The 16,605-nt window shown below is 39.8% G+C and overlaps 1 protein-coding gene across 3 annotated transcripts in view; it reads left to right on the top strand.

The window, feature by feature from the left end:
- The window catches only part of klf8 (Kruppel like factor 8), a 37,327-nt gene that overhangs the window by 12,960 nt on the left and 7,762 nt on the right, over nucleotides 1-16,605 (top strand). For 2 of the 3 annotated variants that reach the window (XM_057360043.1, XM_057360042.1), the window contains exons 2-3: nucleotides 7,004-7,108; nucleotides 13,245-13,704. In XM_057360043.1, the coding sequence (XP_057216026.1) occupies nucleotides 7,058-7,108; nucleotides 13,245-13,704 (511 nt within the window). In that variant the 5' untranslated portion in view covers nucleotides 7,004-7,057. Of the gene's footprint in view, nucleotides 1-6,079; nucleotides 6,558-7,003; nucleotides 7,109-13,244; nucleotides 13,705-16,605 lie in introns of those variants that run through there. The other variant, XM_057360044.1, reaches the window with a different exon arrangement.

Below are 16,605 nucleotides of genomic sequence, written 5' to 3'. Positions count from 1 at the left end.
CGCTTTTACCCTTTCAGAACCGACGTCCTTTAACTTCCCCATCAGGGCCTTGTGTATTATACGTTTATCCCATTCTGGTTCCAGTAAGGCTTATGGTGTTCTCCCATAAAACCACCAAACAGTCTCAACTTCAAAGAGGGAGTTTTTTTTGACCCGAGGTCCAATTTGACGTGTCCTAGTTGAGGGTCAAGTTTAGAGAACTGAGAATGATCTAAAATGACTGGGAAGCACCTGATAGTTTTCTGGATGTGTCCGAGAGATAGTGTGTCATGGTGGTATGGTTGAGTTTTTACTTTTTGGCAAATTAAATGATGTGTTAATGGATTTCTTACTTTTGCTCTGCCGGTGAGAGCAATTTGATGTTGTTTTTGCCTAAATGTGCATTTAAAAGCCATTTTGTGAATAATAATGGCAGTGATGTCAAGATGGTTAGTTTGCTTTCCAATTCCTCACAGCAAAAGTTTGTTGTTCAAGGTATTGTACACAATAATTTGTATCCTCATGTTCATCCTCATGTCGTTCAAAACCCGTATATGACTCTTTCTCCTGTGAAACACAAAAGAAGATATTTTGAGAAATGCCTCTGCAGTGTTATGTCCATTCAATAGAAGTCAATGGGGGCCACTGTTGTTTGGTTACCAACGTTCTTCAAAATATCTTCTTTTGTGTTATGCAGAAGAAAGTCATACAGGTTTGAAATGACATAAAGATGAATAATGGCAATACGTGACCCAAAATTTTCATTTATATCATGTGGTGTGTAGGAACTTTCTGCACCTCTTCCAAAAGACTAGGATTGTTTTGTCAAGATTGACGGATTGTTAAAGTTCTTCATCTGCGCCAATACTCCCTAAACATTAGTACCAGTGAGTATGAATCTCTTTGGGGAGGAGGGTTTGACAGAAGGGCGTGTGTGGTGAGCTATGCAGTCCCAGACGGCCACTCTACCCACGCTGCGTTGGGGCGGGGACTCGTTGCCACGGGGGCTTGAGAGCAACTGAGTGAGAGAGAACGTCATGACCCAGATTGTGATGGTTCTCTCAGCCCCCACCCCCATTCATTCCCTCTCTTCTTCACCTCTTTTCCTTTTTTCTACTTTCTTTGCTCTCATCTATACGTTCGACTTTACTCTCTCTAATCCCTGACATTCCTTCTCTCTGTAATGAGAACCCCCTCCTCTTCATAACTTCCTGCTGGGGCATAGAGGGGCTTGGGGTCACACCCACCCCACCCTCTTTTATTCCTGGAACTACCCACTTCACAAACTCCCAAGGGAGCTTTTGCACACACATGCACGCTCTGATAATACTTCCTTACCGATATACCTCATCATCATCATCTCTGGGAAAGATTTGCCGGTCGACAAATAGTACTTTCAGTCGTTGAAGTTTGAAGAAGTCACAGATCTGCTCTGGTTGTTGTAGATGAAGTCTTATAGCTGACAAAGAAAAGTTTGCAAAATGAACGTTCTGCTGAAGATGATGAATGCATTAATAAAAATTTAACAGCTATAAATATTATGTTATAGGTTAAATAAAACTTTGCATTATTTAAGGAAAAGATTTTGTCTCTACACTCTTAAAAGTAAAGGTGCTTAAAAGGTTCTTCGTAGCGATGCCATAGAAGAACCATTTTTAGTTCCACAAAGAACCATTCATTCAAAAGTTCTTTAAAGGAGTCATTCGCCGGAAGTACGTGCTTTTCTTTGTCTTTTGTGTGTTATAAGTTGCCCATGCATTTTTTAGACACGTGAAATTGCAAAAATTTAAGTGTCGGAACCAGTGGCGCCCACAAGGGGGGGCCGCGGCTCCCCCAAAAAAGTAACTGGCACCCCATTGACCCCCCAACCAGAATGAGATTTTTAAAATATATATATATTTTTATATTAGAATAATAGTATTAATATTTATTAATTAAAATGTACATTATCGAAGCACTATGTAAAAAATATAACTTGTATAATGTGTTATGTAGAATACGATCTCAACCCCTCCTCTCTCGTTTAACCTGCGAAACTGCGACTAATGTCGTCTTTACACAGCAAAGACGGCACAGAAACTGAATCTCAAGCGGCTTAAAACCATGAAAATGAGTACACAGAGCGTTAATGCAGCTCTAAAGCGGCATAAATGCATTTACACAGGAATTAAAATAATGCGAAATAATGCTGAACATAACAACAAAAGCACAGTTCTAACAATATGCTGATGAAATAATATCTTAAATTAAACAATATAAACTCAAAATATATATATACTGACACTAATAATAACAATGCATACTTTAGCATAAAAGCAATAATAGGCTATAAATGCAACATTTTAAATGATTTTCCTATCTAACAAACACTCTCGGGCACCTCACCGCATATTGAAAGACGCCAAAAGTTGTTTTAAAGAGCCACAAAGTCACTGTCGACCAGGTAAATGAACAGTTCCGATGTTACAGCAAATGTTACCAGATCGTTTTCGTGTATGAAATACTGTCCTCAATGAGATGCGTCTGGAAATATAACGACAAAATCCTGCATTTCAATCCTAGCCCGACAAGACCCAAATAATTTACGCTCCTAGGGCCGGGCATCTGTGCACAAGCGCTACTGTCCTCACTTTACGATCTGGACCGAAGCACACTTACATTATTATGATGCGACTGTTTTGAGGTAAACGGTAAGAAAAGCACACACTCTCTCATCACAACACAATGTTAAGTTTGTGATTTATTAAGTGTTCGACTTCATGCGTGTGTTGCGGAGACCCATCTGCTTAAGTAACACGAGAGCTTTTCAAATAACTCTGCGACACTGCATAATGTCCGACAAACCTAATATTTGAAGCAGTTTTAGACGCACAGTAAAACATGTCTGCATGTGATCGTGTCACACGTACCGGAAGTTTTTTTCCACGAAGGAGAGGAGCTTAAGGAGGAATTTAAACAATGTCACGAGTTCAAATAAAAACATCTGCATGCTGGGCCTAAGTCACAAGCAATCATACTCCAAACATTTTTCTAAATTAACTTTAAAAAGAAACGAAACGAAATAAATGTAATTTGCCATTAAAAACTAATCTAAACTATTTTAATGGCTGAAAACGGTCTCAAAATTTACATCCTGCATTCAAACTGTGCCACAGCCTGCCTGAGTAAACAAAAATACTCCAAACATTTTTCCTCATTAAATCATTTTATGAAGAAATGAAACGAAAAAATTGTTTGAATTATTTAAAAAACCTGTGTTGTTATTATTAGCCTAAAACAAATGTGGCTGTGTGTTTTTGGCTTCATCTTCACTCTCTCACTTTCTGCTGACATGACAATGATGTAGTTTAGAGCGGCTTTAATGCGCCTTCATTTACACTAAACCTGAGCCGCATCAGAGTCGCCTTTGATACTAGGGTCTGAGGCGGGTCAGAGGCGGCATATTTTAGATCGGCTTTCGTGTGGCATTGCGTCTTTACACAGAAATTTAATCCGCCACAGAGATGCCTTAACTCGCCTGTGTAAAGACGCCTTAATATGCGCACGGCAGCCGCAGTACCACGCACGTGACATCATGTTTGCTCCTGTTCAGTCAGCATGCATGAAAGGGGTAGAGGGTTGGAGACGAAACTCACAAACTAGTAAGTAAAACGTGGTTTATTGTATGATAAAACGTATTGTATCAAACTCTAATACGGGTTGGCTAACTGAGTTTAAGCTAGTCGCTAAGGCATTGGATTTGAATTTTTCTGATGCTCATACTCGCATTTTGATCGATCACTATACATGTTTGGTTAATACATTACTCCATCAGCTGATCTATAAATTGTTGGATTTGCAGTTTTTGGCATCTATTACTATCATATTTTTTTATAGTCAAATATATGTAGAACAGTTAGCGAATTAGCATGTATCGATCAAACACTGAAAATATTAGTAAATTAAATTAGAAATTAAATCGTAAGACTAGTAATAACTTTATATGATCCCAGTAGTATTAATGGAAATGCCAAAACTCTTAACCATTAGATACATAATACATTTTTTTAAATGTGCCACCCTAAGATTTGGACTGGCCCCTTTGTGCCACCCTATAAAAAAAATCCTGGGGGCGCCACTGGTCGGAACAAAAGATGTATTTTATCTAGAAGCGAATGCTCACCCAGACCTGCCTGAAACGCCTTGTGTAACCACACCCCCACAACTTGATGTCAGCTCGTGGAGTGATTTGACTAAAACCGCCCAAATCTACACGCGAGTAATGTGGGCGGTCTTGTAAATCTCATTGTACCGCCGCCGGAGCAGCCATGTCGTGGAGACGCTGTGTGTTCCGTTGCCAAAAGAAAGCCTCTTTGTTTTCTCTGCCAACAAAAAACGAATGGTTACATTTTATTTTCAACACTGTTCTAGAGAAGTACAATGAAAAAGTGCTAGTTTGTGCAGAGCATTTTAACGATGGTTGCTTCACTAATCTGGGAGCGATCAAGACCGGCCATGCACGGCAGCTTCTGTTAAAAAGTGGGGCAATTCCATTGGTTAAAACTCCACAAGGACAGTCTGGCGCTTCAGATTCGCAGCCTGTAAGTATATTTTCATTGTAAAAGACTTTGTTACGGACTAACGTGAGTTGAGTTTGTCGTGTGTTTGTGATCTGCAAATGCAGACACACGCGCAACGTGAAAAAGACAACATAAGTCCTAATAATCAGTAATTATGTCCCAACTAGAGGCAACAAACGTCGTGTTTATAATGGGGTTTATTGTCTTTGTTGAGTCGCGACGAGACATGGCGTAACACTGGTTGATCACTTACGGCAAATCTTTATAACATCGTATATAAAAGGTAAAACAGTTAGCTATAGTTTTAAACTATTTAAAGTAGTTTTTTAATAAAAACTTAACAATCCTTAACATCCGAGTCGCGCTGGCAAAGTTAATGTATCGGCATGATCTTTATTCTCCGTATCAGATTCGGGCTCGAATTGATAGGGAAGTATCGATGCCATTTGCTGTCGCCTGTCATTAGCTTTAAAACCTGATGTTCCGAATATGGTAAGAGGCGTTACATTTCCGTCACACAATTGCAGTATTCCACCAATCACTACGCAGTAGTGAACTGGCCAATCATAGCACACCTCGCTTTTCAGAGCGATGAGCTTTGTAAAATATCCTCGCGTTTCAGAGAGGCGGGGCAAAGAGGAGATACAAACATGCACGGTATGTGGAAAATACAGCGTTTTTTAACCTTAAATCGTGTATACACATTGTAATACATCTAAAGCAAACAATAATATTCGTTTTAGCCGCGTAAAAGGACCCCTTTAAAGAACCATCTCCTTCTTACTTTTTTATAATCTGAAGAACCTTTTTTCGCCACAGGGTTTTTCAGATGTTAAAGGTTCTTTATGGAACCAAAAGGTTCTTCTTTGGCATCGAAGAACCTTTTGTAGCACCTTTTTTAAGAGTGTATGAAGGATTATATAGCTGTTTATTTCCTGCATGCTTTTGACAAACATTGCACGCCATTGTGACTCTTGAGATGTCAGTCTCCATCCTTCAGTGAAAACGTACCAGATATTACCAAAAATGAACCTTTATGCATCTTAGAATCAATTTTGATATACATTTTTCATTTACAGTAGCTTTAGATGCTAAAAGAGATTTGAATCGTTTGCAGCATTTACAGTAGTGGCCAAAAGTGTGTATATATTTGTAAGATTAATGCCCCCTCAAGTTAAATTGGATCTTCAATATATGTGGTATTTGTAGACATTTGACAAAACATTAAACCTTTAAGAAATTATTTGCCTAGAAGGCAAGCTACAGCATATCCGGGAATATGGGTTTATTCAAATATACCAAAAATACATTGAGAAAACAAAAGCTCACTAATAAAGCAAACATGAACTGAAAATGGAAAAATGGTGGTATCCGAACAATGGTGGTACATTATTCTCTTGCATTGGTTTTGTGTCTATACAATAGAAGTCAATGAGTAATGCCGTTGTTCTGTTACCAACATTTTTCAAAATATCTTCTTTTTTCTACAGAAGGAAGTTATACAGGTTTGAAATGACATGAGGGCGTACAAATGATGACAGAATTTGGTATATCACACTATCATTCTTATAGCTTCCTAATACTTGCAGTTTCTTTTCATTACCGGCCATCCGGCCACTAGCACACATTTATTTCCTGTCAAAATGTTTTTGTTTCATTAATGCATATGTTTGCAGTGTGTCTGTGCCAGACTGGGGGAGGGGCACGTTGAGTGCGGCCACACCCCAGCTTATGGGGGGCCACACCTCTTTGTGGAATCTACTGCAGCTGGGTCACATGATCTCCGCCTCCCACCCCCATGCCTAAGCATTACCACATTTCAACCTCTCTCTCTTCGCTAATATGGCCGGTCTACTGTGTGAGACAGGACCTCTCTCTCTTTCTCTCTCTACTCGATTGTAAAGAACTGGGTGTGACTCTGCCTAGCTGACGCAGGATTGCTGAATACTCCTCCCTTCTTCTGGCTCTCGCTCTTTCTGTACTTCTATATTTCTTCAGCTGGTCAGCCCTTAGAACAAGGTTAGGCTGATATTTTATTCTTTAAATGGAAAACATCTTTTGTAAGTTTAAAACTGTCTAATATCTTTCTTCCTCTTTATCTTCACTTGTCCTAAATTCTCCATTTAGTTTTTCCAAAATCCCAAAGATTTTCATTCTATGGCTAATCATTATTGCTCTTTTGTTCCCTGATATCATCGCCTCATCCTCCCCCAACTAACGCGAGCTTTAGAAAGTTTGACCATCTTTTCACATCAGTCTTCTGAGGTTCATTAACTCCCCCCACACTCATCACTCTTGCCATACACTAACTTTTCGTTGTTGTTTATTTGAATACTTTGTCGCTTCGTTCGAGGGAATTGTTGGGAGGTTGACGTTCTGCTAACTCTTCTCGCCTCTTCTCGCCATCTGTAAGGCTACACCTTGATGCGATGCGTTCTTCATAAGCGTTCTTTTCTTCTTTGCAGTGTCAGACGAGTCCGAAGAAATCCACCGCAGCCACCTCTGAGCCCGCTGAAGAGATGCCATCCATACAGATCAAGCCAGAGCCCGAGGAGGTGGCGTGTACGGTGGTGAGTGGGCTTTTGTAATGTGTATTGTGTGTGTTTGGGAGGGGGTTGTGTTGAATTTGGTAGTATGGGATGGAGATTTGAGGAGAGGAGGCTGTGAAGACTGTGACAGTGTCATGGGAATGAAGTCAATGGTCCTCACAGTTCCTCTAGACTGGGGGTAAGTTGGATCGACTCTCGCTAGATAAGTCTGGGGGGTTTCTTAATGTTTAAGCCAATCTTTATCGTGTTTTTCTACAAATAAGATTTGCAATGGTTGACCTGGTACAATTTAGTGGTTATGATTCAATGTTTCAAAAATGGCTAGTCCCAGACACACTTAAAAAAGTGCCACAAAAGTTCTTCTCAGCGATGCCATAGAACAACTGTTTTGGGTTCCTCAAAGAACCATTAGGTCAATGGATTAATACTCTTTTTAGTCTTTTACAACAAAGAACTTTTTGTGAATTTATAGAACCATACAGCCAAAAATGTTTTTTTTTTCTATGGCATCGTGAAGCACCTTTTTGCCATGCCTTTGACTGTTAACATAAGTTTGGTTGGCTAAACTTTTTTTGACAACAAAGATGATCAACCGCAATTTTCCGTTTATTTTATGACATTTATTTAATTTATTATCCTTAGAAACATGAACCAATTCAGTGTTCAGTTCTTTCAAATTGGAGCTGACCAAACACAGACAGCTTTTCAGTGGACTAATAAAAATCTGTCCACTATGACTGTTAAATTCAATACACATTTATTTGATTCGCAGTTTTCATGCTACATATCAGTTGCTGATTTAGAGAAAATGTGTGTTTCTACATTTTAAAGCCAAAATAGTAGCAATAGAAACATGATTACATACTCTGATCATTATGATCACAATATATGTAACATTTGAAAGTTTTGGTTTGAATATTAATTTTAAAAATGATTAAAAGCTCAATGGAAGGTCCATGATTTTGGTCCATGAGTTGTCCGGTGACATTCTCTGTGAACTAGAAAAAGGCCAAATCCATGTTTTGGAGATGGCTTTACTTGTGACGTTGTATCTTTATGTGTAAGTTCAGGTACGCAGCTGTATGTTTGTTTACCCTTGGTATAGAAATTTGGACAGAAGATGAAGAGTTTTGCAAGATGAATCAAGTGGAAAATGTTATCTTATGGACAGATTACATTTAGGTGGTATCAAGATTAAAGATGTGGTTAATTGGCCATTTTCACAACTGTCAGTAACTAACTCGAACTATCTTGTTATCTTACAAACTGAAGTTCTTCCCAAAAAGAAAATGTTTGTACCCTGCTACCGTGTGTTCCACTCTTTCATACATTTCCGTTTCTGTCTATCTTTCCTTCCAAGTCGCGCTAAGGCCTAATAGGATATATCGAGGGAGGCTTCCGTTCTGCTGTAGTCATGGCAACGAGGCTCTGGCGGGAGTTGGAACGGCTGTGATGTAGCCTCCCCACACCCCTCTGCCTAAACACACACACTCGTACACACACCAAAACACTACCCCCCACCCCCTCGCAACAATCCCACTCCCTCAGAAAACACTCCTCACCACATACCTGCAGGGGCACATGCACGTTTATACACACAGACTCACAAACACTGTACATACACCACAACAGCACCTACTTTGGATCTAAAGGGAGCATTCGTGCACAAGATGGGCTCCACACCCTTATATCCTCATCCTCTACTCACACACACACACACACACACACACACACACACACACACATCCTTCTCTGTGTCTAATGCGCTTTCGTCCAGCCAGCCCTTCATAAAGACTCGCACACAATCGCTGTTTATTGTAGAAGAGCTTTGCCATTGATCGGGAGAATCTGTTCCAATGGGGTGAACGTCTAGGAAGGTCGACTGTTTTTTCTTTTCCGCTTTCATTTTTGGAAAAAGTACCGAAGTGGCTGTTAGGATCTGCCGTTTGGTTGATTTCACCTGTGCAATCTGATACGCCGGGCGCTTGTGAAAAGGAAGTTAGGGGCTCGCTGTTGGTTGCCAAGTATTCCGTAACTGCGCTGAAACACAAGGGCATTTGTTTATTGAGAAAATTTGATACACCCCCTTATGGAGCAGCTCATTTGTATAAAGTTTAATCTGGACACACATTTAATAACACATCGCTGCAAAACACAGTATGTGCCCCTTTACCCAGTTATGGAGGCTCCAGGTTGGCGATGTGTTTATAGGAGCGGTTACGTGACACTCCCTTTTAAGCGATGGGCATGGCCGCAAACACAGATGCTAATATCACCCTCAGTTGCTGCTGTTTCCTCCACTCCTATATTTTATCATCTGTATCAGTTGCGTCACGCCACGCCCTTCAGACTCGCAAACAACAGCTCTGACTAAACAACTGCCACAACATAGCCCAGACCTGCAGCAGGACAAAAACATCCTGACATTCACAAACTACGTGAGAGGCGGATATGTGCTTGTTTCTGTCTCAAACATGAATCCAGAAAGCTAAGTGTTAGATAAATGATTGAAGAAGTGAGATAGAATGATGACCGTTTAATGTTGGACTGCAGAGAAACAAAACAGATGAATAAGAGAAGTGCCTGATCTCAGTTTCTCTGTGTTATAGTGCAAATTAGCAGATTTTTCACGTTTACAACATGATTAGATTGAGCAGATAGACAAGATCTGTGATGAATATTTGGTGGTAAGGATGACAGAAGTAACTGGACATTATCGTACCTAATTCAGTAACCAAATCTGGTTTCCACCTTTTAAAGGTCCAGTGTCTGAAATTTAGCGGCATCTAGCGGTGAGGTCACGAATTGCATCCAACGGCTCACTCCCCCCTCCCTTTCCGGTGGCTGACACAGAACTAAGATGTTGTCACATTTTTGCTTTGCTGAAGGAGATAACATATTTACGAAATGCGCTCTGTAGAGCAGTTTGTCCATTTAGGGCTACTGTAGAAACAACATGGCGAATTCCATGGAAGGGGACCCGCGGTGTATGTAGATTGAAATAGCTCTATCTAAGGTAATAAAAACATAACGCTTCATTATGTAAGGTCTTTATACACCTCTGAACACATAGTTATGTATATTATAATTGCATTTCTGTCAATAGATCCTCCCAAAAATGACACACAGCACCTTTAAGAAAAATGTGATAATGTTCAGGAAAAGTTGAATGAAGAAGGAACAGAAAGGTTTTTATTTGCTTTATTGATTGTAATGGGTTTCCTTGTTCTTTGGTTTCTTATTTACTGACTTGACTTTAAAAAACTTAATACCTAAACTACTTAATAACCACATTACGTTGTTTTAATTTGATAATATTTATCCCTTTTAGTGTTTGTTCAATAGTGTTTGTTAGCATGTTTTGCTTTCGTACCCACTTCTGAAATTTTGGTATCCTCACTTAATTGGGAGTGCAGCATTTTTTTGCTTCCAAAGAAATGTAGCATTAGCTTAGCATTCTGCATCATCGTCATTATTTTACCCTTGATCTTGATTGTTTCGTTTTCCTGCTGTTTTATGAACATTTTAAAAAATGGACTAATTCTGCAAAACCGAGACTGTAAACAGAGCACAAATAGTTGTTTGTTAGCCTTTGTTGTTTGTCGTTCTAATAAAATGAGTTATTTTTTTTCTATTGAAGCCTTGTGGGTTGTAATGAAATGTGATCTTGGAACCTCATTGTGAATATTATTAATGGTGATTTTCCATGAATATATCCATTGGAAAGGTTATTGTAGAGGTACTGTTACACAGGTTGTTTTTCTTTTTCTTAGAAAGATGCCCAACTCTTTCAATGTCAATCCGAGTTTTTGTCCTAACTAGCCACAACAAGCATCAGTCAAGACATTTTGGCTTCTACATCTGTTGCGTAACAATTGGTAAACGTTACCAGAAATGTTAAACGTCAGATATGTTCTGATTGGCTGTTCATTTTTATGGTTGTAGACAAAAAGGAACAATTAGCTTGGGCTAATAATGAGCTTTAATTGTTCTAAACATCGCCAATATTTGACGTTTGATGTTGATCATTAACAATGCAATTCCTTACGCAATTCTTTGTTTTGTCTAACCCCCCCGTGTGAAGTCGATGTGAAAGTAGTCGTGAAGGATCACGCAGCCTCAACACAAAATCTATAGAACTGGTTTTCACAATGACAGCCACAAGACTCGTCCTTATCACAACATTCACTCGCCACCGCAGGCCGAGAGCGTTTCCTACCAACGCTAATAGATATTGAACACACTCAATTAACAGCCCACACAGCACGCTAGTGATAATTGGGTCGCTTATCGATGTAGTCCTCTCGACTGTAGTGCGACATCTTTGCGTGGCATCTTTTGGTAAAAGCGATCGGAAAACAACTCATAGGTGGAGTGGATGTAGGGTGGGGATGCAGACAGAGTGAGGTGGCAGGGTGGAGAACTGTACAGAGAGCGAGAGAGAAAGAGAGAGGTGGGCGGGATGAAGAGAGAGAGGGTTAAATGAGTCAGCTGATATACCTCCCAGTTTCCATGGCAACCGGAGGCCTTTCCCACCCACTCTCCCCTTTTTCTCAGTTTGGCTCCCACCCTAGCCCACTCGGTCACTCTTTTCTTCCTAACACACCTCCTACCTTTCTTGACTTTTTTTATTAGTGTTGTTTAACTAATGAACTTCCACATAAAACACAACTAGGCTGTTTATGCTAATTGTCATAAAGACAAACGTTTACAATAGATCAACAAAAATAACTTCTAGTGATGCTTGCTTTAGCAAACGTTACTAATTATTATTAAAGTGACAGTTCACCCAAAAATGACAATTCTGTCATTATTTACTCACCCCCGAGTTGTTCCAGACCTGTATAAATTTCTTTGTACTGTCGAAAACAAAGAAATATATTCGGAAGAATGTCAGCAACTGACAGTACTGGGGCATCATTGACTACCATAGTAGGAAAAATGTAAATGGTAGTCAAAGGTGCTCCAGGTCTGTTTGCTTTCTTAAATTCTTCAAAATATCTTCTTTTGTGTTCAACGTGTTCCCTACTATGCTAGACAATGGTGCCCCTGAACTGTCAGTTGCTAACATTCTTCAAAATATCTTTCTCTGTGTTCAACTGAACAACGTAATTTTTCGTTTTTGGGTAAACTATCCCTTTAATGCTGATATCTAAAGTCCACATGAAATGAAATTGACTCCATTTACTATGTTAGCGCATAGTTAGCGTGCTAGTTTTATGGCAAACAATTGATCATATGCACCTGACATTCTTAGGAACTTTCGCAAAAATATAAAAGACCTAGAAAACTTCCAGTGAACCGTCACTCATTGGTGTGGTGATATCTTCAATTTTCTTAGGTAACCTTTACAGCATCAATATACTTAGTTTAGATTCAGATTCAGATAGATTTAGTCGGTTAAATGGACAGTTAACCCAAAGATAAAAATTCTGTCATCATTTACTCACCCTCGAGTTGTTCCAAATCTGTAAAAATGGATTTGTTTTGATCAACACAGAGAAAGATATTCGGAAGAATGCTTGTAACCGAACAGTTCTTGGCCACTATTGACTACAGACTGGTAGTCAAAAGTGCCTCAGAACTGTTTGCTTTCCTACATTCTTCAAAATATCTTCTTTCGTGTTCAACAGAACAGAGACATTTATAAAGCAATTTTCCCTAGTCGCTGATGCTTTTGCCAGGCACAGGAGCAGTTCGGCCAAAAATAAACGCTGGTTAAAAGATATGCGATAACCGATGGGTTATGGTATCAATGCTGGTATTGTTACACATAGCCATATTTTGATGATGGGTTTCAACCCGGTTTGGCTTTATAAATCTTGCTGCTGAGGGGAATAGCTTGTACACAAACACAAATGCAAAGACAGATTAGGAGTCTGATTTGTGCATGCATGTTTATAAAAGCGTGTTTCTGGGCTTGGCTGCACTGGACGGGTGCCAGGTTCAGGCCTTCTTCTCTGCGGCTCGGAGGCCCGATCTGGCCAGCCATTGTTTCTGTGTTTGTGAAGCTGCTGCACAGCAGAGCTGCATAATCATCTGCTGATCACCTTCGCTCCCTCCCTCTCCTAATCTTCTCCTCGCCTCGTTCGCTCGCTCATCCTTACCCTCTTTTTCTTCTCTTCTCACTTGTCCTCTGTTTTTCCATCTTCTGCAGAAAGAGGAGCCCTTAGACGATTGTCCAGAGCCTACAGACCTCAAAATCAAATCCTCGCCACCTCCGCTGTGCGCCATCAGCACTCAACTCGCAAATGACGACCAGACGGAACCTGTGGACCTGTCTCTAAACAAGCCCCGCCCCTCCCTTCCTGTCGCCACGGCAACCTCGACCCCCACAAACCTGCTGGGCCAAACCATCACCAGCGCTACCCTCCCAACGGTGCTGACGCCGGGCTCCATCCTGGCCTCCACGCAAGGTGTCGGGGGTCAGCATATCTTGCACGTCATCCACACCATACCCTCCGTGAACATGCCCAGTAAAGTCGGACAGCTGCAGACCATCCCAGTTGTCGTCCAGTCCTTACCGGTGGTCTACACGACTTTACCGACGGACGGAGTGGCCACCGCAGCCATCACCGTGCCTCTCATAGGGAGCGACGGGCGGTCAGAGGGATCAGGTGAGACGACCGTGTCCAGTTGCACATGCACGATTGCAGCTCTAGTGGTCTGTCTGTCTCGCTTTCTCGTGCTGTTCTTTAATTTAGTACAGCGCGCCGGTGTCGAGTTGCTGCCACGTGCCGTCTGACCGTTGAGCTGAAGCTTCTGGGTTGAGCTCTGTGCTTCACAACCACATAAATCTACATAACAGCTTCATGTTCAAATATTAGTAGTTGGTTAAGGAATCGGGAACCAGTCAGTGGTGGACGAAGTACACGAATCAAGTACATCAGTAAAAGTATAGATAACCTAATAAAATAGTACTCTAGAAGAAGTAGAAGTATTCCCTTTTAAGGTTAAAAGTAGAACAGTACTTGATTTTTATGTCTTAAGTATTAAAAGTAAAAAGATGAACCACGTTTATTTATTTTGCAGTTTTAGTAAGTCATTTTAAGCAGGGACGGTGCTTAGGTTAGGTCTGACATTATTATGAATTCTTATGTTGCCACAGAACGATTAATAAGCGGTTTTATTAACAAAACTTGTCACACTATCCAAACATTCAACTTCAATTTACAAAAATGTCAATTTAAAGGGATAGTTCACCCAAAAATGAAAATTGCCTCATCATTTATTCACCCTCTTGTTATTTCAAACGCTTCTATTGTATGGACACAAAACCAATGTGAATGGGTACCGGTTAACAACAGTCTTCAAAATATCTTCATTTCTTATTCTTGTATTCATTCAGGTTCGAAACAACAAGAGGGCGAGTAAACGATGACAGAATTTTCCTTTTTGGGTGAACTATCAGTCTAAGTTTCTCTTAATGCAAGTGTGCAACAAGTGAAAATAACAAAATAGTATTTACAATATAAAGAAAAAACAAACTGTGCGGTGAAAAAGAACATAAACATACAATATACAACAATATAAATACACACAAACATATACATCATATATACAGTGTATACAATTTAACAATTTAATGTCCTTTTGGCCAAATGTGTTAACATTTATTGATACTACAGTGGGGGAAACACATTCACTTGCATTATTTTAACCTTTTTTGTAGTTATTACGTAAATAATAGTTTACCTGTACAGATGGTGATACAAAAATTTGGGAATGTCCACTTTCAAGCAGTTCATGCAGTGAACCTAAACAGATGCACTTTTACAGCAAATTACACTTCATAGATAACTAACAACGACCGTTGCTTACAATAATCAATATTAACATTTTGCGTTATTAACTTACGCCATCAGTCACATGCACACTCAGGATCTTCCATATGCACACAAGGATCTTCCGGATCATATCGAGTCAGATATGAACAGTTCAGTGATTTGTTTACTGGAGACTTGCTTTAACCGCATCATTGAGTAAGTGAGCCGTTGAATCAAGAGACGCTAGTGGATCGTTTCTTTTTTCCAACCGATACAACAGGTTCAAGAAAAAAAAATTGAAGTCAGATTAAAGTATGAGGAAGACGTATTTTTGTGAAAGGTAGCGGAGTGAAAAGTTTGATACTGTGCTTTACAATGTAGTGAAATACAAGTTTTACAAAATAAAAGTACTCTAATAAAGTATGGATACTTGAAAAAAAGTTCTTACTGTCCACCACTGAACCCGTTCTAGAGAAAATACTAGAGTTAAACTCTTCATAATGTGCCATATATTAGGGCTGGGGGTAAACGATTATTTATTAAACGATTAATCTGGCGATTATTTTATCGATTAGTCGACTAATCTAACGACTATTTGGACGATTAATCTAATGATTTTTTCTGTTGCTCGGTTAATAAAAACCATAATGTATCTCAAATAAATACCAAAAAAATCTATCTATCAATATCAAAAATCAATCTACTAATTGATTAATAATGATCAAATCAATCTAATAATGATCAAAAATCAATCTACTCTTAACCTCATTGCAGTGCTATGCTATGATTAGTTTATTTGAATGCTAACGTGGCTATCTAGCAGCTGTGCACTTTGGTGGTGCTAGGCTAACCAAGTAACCAACGCATCTTAGCTCTCTGTGCAGTTTGTTCGTGTTAGGTTAGTAGCTATAGATAGCTGTGTTCTGCAGCCGTAAGCTAGCTTCCATTCAAGCCAACATTAGATGATAACTAACGTTAGCTAAACACAGCTGTCTAGGCGCCAGTAGCTAACTAGCACAAACAAACTGCACGGAGAGCTAAGATAGTTAGCTAGCACCACCGAAGTGTGCAGAGCTCAAGCTACACAACACACTACACAAACATGAAATTAATTTAGCCAACGTTAGTACTTACTTGTTATTGTCTCCTTCACGAGTGACAATGGGGTGCCTCCGTTTCAGATGCTCCAACATTGCCGTTGTGCTGGTGTGGTATGCCAACTCCATTTGGCAAAGAGTGCAAATAACGACACCTTTACGTTTGGGACTAAATTTGAAGTATTCCCATACCTTCGAAGATTTAGGGCGAGCTGTTTTTTTTAGGATTTTTTCTTTTATTGGGGCTTTGTTCGGAATTATGTGAGGAGGTTGCTGTTTCGTCCTCCATTCTGCAATGTTTTGGTCTCCCACGTGTGTGGTGAGCTGTGGCGAAGCGTTGACGCAAAAATATGACGTCGACGTCATCGACGTGTCGCTACAGGCCTACCATATATACCCTTGTACAGGTGTGGCTGGAGATGCCTCAATGACAATCCATGGAGCCATGGTATGGTTATATGAGATATAACAAAGACAGAGAGCAAATTTATGTAATAAATGTGAGCTGGTAATAACTTGTTTTCTCCGATTTGTTATTGTGGTTATGTTTAGATTTGAAGCCATCTCATCATTATATGTATAAGCATAGATAAGCTGCAGTAAATGCAATAAGATGTGTGTTCAAACATGGTCTATTTGAGTCATTCAGGTTTGA

This window comes from Triplophysa rosa, linkage group LG19 (genome assembly GCF_024868665.1).
Source record: "Triplophysa rosa linkage group LG19, Trosa_1v2, whole genome shotgun sequence".
NCBI lineage: Eukaryota > Metazoa > Chordata > Actinopteri > Cypriniformes > Nemacheilidae > Triplophysa > Triplophysa rosa.
This window is presented reverse-complemented; position numbering and strand designations above follow the sequence as displayed.